This window comes from Perca fluviatilis, chromosome 13, assembly GCF_010015445.1.
Source record: "Perca fluviatilis chromosome 13, GENO_Pfluv_1.0, whole genome shotgun sequence".
NCBI lineage: Eukaryota > Metazoa > Chordata > Actinopteri > Perciformes > Percidae > Perca > Perca fluviatilis.
The window spans coordinates 150828-156033 of record NC_053124.1 but is presented as its reverse complement, the minus strand read 5'-3'; the positions used below and the strand labels follow the sequence as shown (position 1 = coordinate 156033).

The window sequence follows — 5206 nt, the reverse complement described above, 5'->3', positions numbered from 1 at the left end:
AACCGTAGAAACACTGCACATCGGGTATTTCATCTGCTGAACCAGAACATTTATTTGACAAACCAACCAGATTTAATTGAAATAGCACATCATAACTACACTTCATCCATATATGGATCATCTAGTCTGGTTTGTTTAAAGACCTCATATATTATGCTCATTTTCAGGTTCATAATTGTATGTAGATGTTGTACCAGAATAGGTTTACATGGTTTAATTTTCAAAAAACACCATATTTTTGTTGTACTGCTCATTGCTGCAGCTCCTCTTTTCACCCTGTGTGTTGAGCTCTCTGTTTTAGCTACAGAGTGAGGCATCACACTTCTGTAACACAATAAAGGAAAGGGAAAAAGCCAAAAAGCATAATATAATATGCATAAATTATCCGGTAGTCATGTAGTCATTGTTTTCAATAAATAGTTCATAAACCTTTATTTGACTAGTTTATTACTGAACCCAGCCATCACACGCTGCGCCGTCACATCCTGCACCACCCACCACCACAAGTCAATTCTCCACCTGGGGGAAACACTGAGGAGCCCTCGTCCTTTTTCATTTTAAAGACACCAAAACCTAATGTTTTAGATGGATTGACATGTTCTTCTATCAGTGTGACTGTGCTCAGAATATCATGGCTTGTGATGTGTCAACATCTGGCCACAGGAAGGTAGGTACACTACCAAACAACTAAATCATTGTTTCCATCATTAACAGCCATTTTGAACAGTGTTCATATGTTTTAAGGTCATTGTGCATTATGTTCTTAGTGAATCATTACTCTTCATGTAAATTTCTTAACCAACATGGAACATGGATACAAAATACTTGACCCTATACGCAGCGTTGATTAAATTGCTCTAACACATGCTTTGGTAGCAACACATATTAAAACAAGTAACATAAAACAAGTCCTAGCTCATTGTCCACTTTAAAGAGTTCAGTGTAAACTCCATAGCTTGCTGACTTGCTTGATGAATGACTTGTTGCTGACAGGATTGTTTACATCCAAAGTCCTTGGGTCAAAATCAATCCCACTGTCCTCTGTGTGGAAGCCAAACACTGGCTGACCCGAATACACAGTTCAACTGGAAGGAAACTCAGCCAATCAGTGTTAAAACAGCAGCCAAATGACTGGTTACAATGGACCAGCAGATTGTATGCAGCTTACATTTTATAGTTCCCCCTCTTAGCACATCATCTCTTCTTCTTCTTCTGTTGCCGCAGCATCTTTCTCCTCTTCATGACCATGGCGTGCAGCTTCTCCAGGCCTTCCTGCAGTCCCTCACCGATGATAGCACAAGCAGGCTGAAGGTGCCAGGGTGTGGCGGTGCTGAGCTCGCCAAGAGCCAACATGCTCTCCATTTCAGCCAGGCTAAGTGAGTTCCTCAGGTCCTGTTTGTTAGCCACCACCAGAACTGGCACTCCCTGGTTCTCTGCCAGCCGTGTGATCTTGTGCAGCTCTGTCTTGGCCTCCTCAATGCGCTCAGCGTCCACGGAGTCCACCACAAACACGATGCCATCAGCACAGCGTGTGTACGAGCGCCACAAAGGACGAAGCTTCTCCTGACCACCTACGTCCCAGAAGTGGAAGGAAGCTGTCCGTCGGCTACATCCGAGTGACACCTTAATCTTCTCTGTGTTAAACCCCTTAGTAGGGACAGTGTTCACAAACTCATTGAAACGCAGGCGGTACAGTACAGTGGTCTTGCCTGCACAGTCCAGTCCCAGAATGACAATGTGGAGAGCCTGGAAGGACGGCAGGCAGGGAAAAAGGGGCTGATGATCTGATAATCCGTTTCCCATCTTGGCAGCAGTCTTCACCAAATATTCACCAGGCTGCTTATATTCCACAGGGACAGCAGTAGGAGCCTAGGGGGGGTCAACACAACATGCATAATAAGTCAAAGCACACAAACACCCAGCACCGCTTTATGAAGAGCCAAACACCCAACAAGTGAATATATCCCCCTCTCCCATTGCAGAACACATCCTCACATACTGGCAGTGAAAGATGAATGAGAACTAAAACAGCAGGGTGGATAGCAGTCCATTTGCACATGTAGTACCACAGCAGCCAACAGGGATTCCCTATGCTAATTTCTATTCAGTGTGTGAATCAGTAAACAACAGAATAAAGGCTTTCAAATTCTCCAGAGTGAAAGGTAGAGATCAGAGGAGGGCTATTTTAACAATATGGACATATAGTCTTAAAAAAGGTGTTGCTCGGCAACGTACTGAATTCACTCTAATGCTGAAAGGACAGGGCGAATTTCAATTTAAAAAATCTGTCATTTAATAAAGCCTAGCTCATCAGCAAACAGAAATAAACCGAAAAACATAATTCAACACCTCTAACAACTCACAAAGATGTTCTGATCAATTCGGCATTCATGTGGTCCGCATTCAATTGCAATAAAATCGTGACTTTCATAATGGTTTAACAGCTAACGTTATCGCTACCGCTCCCGCTCCCGCCCTTCCCACTGCATGTTAGTGACTGAGGATCCGTTGCCTGGTGAATTGTCACAAGAAGTGGACATTTGATTAAAATTCAGTACTGTTTGGTGTAAAAGATTTGACCCGAATTGAAAAGCGGTCACTTAGGATTCAAAACATATCTCTACTCATATGAAGATAAAGCAAGCTTATAGCTGAATAGTCAAAGCCGCGACAATTTGCTAGATTTTTAAAAGGAGCCTGGCGTGTAGTTCTCTCTGTTCTGCGACCAGACCCGGATCGACTTGAGGCTATGATGCCAACAAGTGCTGAAAAATCCTAAAAGTTAAATTGGCCAGATCGTGCTCAGTGTGGCTGACAGCCAGGCCTGCACATTTACCGTTAATTAAACGTACGTTACCGTTAACAGTTAAGCTTGCGTGACAACACAGAGGAGCGTCTCAGTAGCGTTATTTGATTTATGAGGGGAAATTCATTTTAACTGCCTATAACGTTAAATGTGCTTTTCAGTCTAACACACCGGGATTCTGCTGTTAAAATAACAATTCGTACTATTGCTATAGGAAACTTACCTTAACAACCAATGTTAACGTTAGTCCATTAGGAACTGAAAGTAGAAGTAGTCTATATATCTGTGTTTTGTGCTCTAATAATATCCTCAACCGAAAGGATTACCTATCTATTCCTGAGATGCGCCAAGCCAGACAGATTAAACAATACTATTTCCGCTAACGTTTTTCAAAATAAAGCCCCCCCTGAGCTACCCAGCAACTCATTTCCAAAAATGACAAAAAATAAATAAAAATTCGTTTATGAAGTTAAAACAACAGAAAACCATGTACTTTTACAACAACTGATATAGTTGGACAGATTTGTGTTAATTCAACAAAGACTAAAATCAGCAAATTGGGAAGAGGATTGGGAGATGCCATTTAAGTCATGGCTGTTAAGTATATACATAATACATTATATATATATATATATACTTATTTATTTGGCTAAGTTTGGCTATGAAGCTATAAAAATATGGAAATGAGAAATACATTCTGAAATAAACAAATAATGCAGTACATGTATAAATAAATGTAAATATAAACATTCAACATATAGTTCAATACATAGATAAATTGTTTTTTTATTTAAAAAATCACATTTGACTATTTTAATTTGGTTACAGGGACGTTTTTCAACATTTTTGTGGCTCTCTTTTCATTTCCATTTCTTATATTTAAATGTTGGGGCGTGGTTATCTCACAGACTCAGACCAAAGCAACGGGCTAGGCCCAGTCCCCCTGTGGGGCCGAGCAGGGGCCAGCCAAGAGCTAGCAATAGTGGCTAACTAACGGCTAGCTAGGTTAAAGAAAATGGCAGCAGCTGGACCCAGTGATCCCAGCAAACTTTGTGTTGCTGCCACAAAGAGTTTTCTGATCAGGGGAGGGGCCAAAGTGGTCCGGGATCAGACCATGGGGATCAGACCCTCGGCATTGGGTTCTGCCATTGTTTTCAATGGCAGCAGCTAGACCAGCTGTGACCTGGCCTGTTGTGACCTGGGTGCTGACTGTCAGACTATTATGCCGCGTTGTATTTACCTCGGAACTCAGAAGCCGGAACTGGGAATGACGTCATACCTGAGTTGAATGCGTTCTATTTAAAAGTCTGATTTTCATTGTTTTCATTAGCTCTAGCCCGGTTAGCTATTGTTAGCAATACCAGTTGATAACAACGCATTACACCGTTTTTTTGTCCATGCAAACAGCATAACAACATGTCCACAGATAGAAGTTGGACATGCCTGTGTGAACGACTGATTTAGTGACACAAATAAGACAGGAGTGCTAATAACTTTATGTTACTGCAGCTTTCACAACTGTTGATAAAGGGCGCAGCCATGTTGGATTTTGAGCTCGGGCTACTGGGAGGTTATACGAGTTCCGAGCTCATAAATCTGAGGTCAGGGGGCGTGTTTCCAACTTTGACCTCGTTAAAACCGAGTTCAGAGGTAAATAGAACGCGGCATTAAAGGACGGAGCCTTGGTACATAGGGTGCACACTCAACCAGGTGAGCTACCACGGTGCCCCCCAAAATACCATTTTAAACACATCCTTTAAGCAACCCCATGAAATCTAACAGCAAACCTTATGGAATTCATTGGGAGTTTTCTTTGAATTATATAACTGTTACATATGATAAACAATAACAATAACATGTATATTTCTAATAGATACTTCACTTGTATACATACTTGTTAGGCTTCTCTTTTAAAAGTTCTAATATTGTTGGTAAATGCTTTAGAGCAGCCAACGTCAACTGGCGGCCCGCGGGCCACATCCAGCCCGCCAAAGCTTTTAGTCTGGCCCGCAGAATAATCATGAATTCACAAAAAGTAAAGAGGAAAAAATGCTTCTGTTATTTATCATTTCAAGCATTTAGAGCAAAAACCCAGCCCCCTGTATTTGCATCTCTATGTACAGCGATGCCCGAGCTCCACACACACGGCTGAGCCGAGATGTGTGAGCGTTAAAACACGCAGCACCTGACTGGGAATGATACAGAGAGGATTAAAGCATAAACATGTAGAAAGCGATATTTCAATCTGCTCAGTCCACCGTGCTGTTTCACACAAACACAGCTCTACTCTGCAAATAGCGAATTTTTACAAACAAACTAAAACAAAAGCTGTCGGTTTTTAGTCTAACTGTTTATCTTAGTTTGCCGGGAATCTGGAAATTTTGACAAATTATTGTAAAC

The 5206-nt window shown here is 41.6% G+C and overlaps 1 protein-coding gene across 2 annotated transcripts; it reads right to left on the bottom strand.

The window, feature by feature from the left end:
• Positions 1-403: 403 nt before the first annotated feature.
• LOC120571994 (ADP-ribosylation factor-like protein 4A) lies at positions 404-3166 on the bottom strand. 2 transcript variants are annotated; one of them, XM_039821173.1, is made up of 2 exons: positions 3030-3166; positions 404-1869 (listed from the first exon to the last, which is right to left on the bottom strand). In XM_039821173.1, exon 2 carries the CDS (start codon positions 1801-1803, stop codon positions 1195-1197), a length of 609 nt encoding a protein of 202 aa, XP_039677107.1. In that variant the 5' UTR covers positions 1804-1869; positions 3030-3166; the 3' UTR covers positions 404-1194. The 2 variants fall into 2 exon arrangements, with proteins under 2 accessions (XP_039677107.1, XP_039677109.1); XM_039821175.1 differs by lacking the exon at positions 3030-3166 and adding an exon at positions 2364-2772.
• Between the last annotated feature and the right edge of the window lie 2040 nt (positions 3167-5206).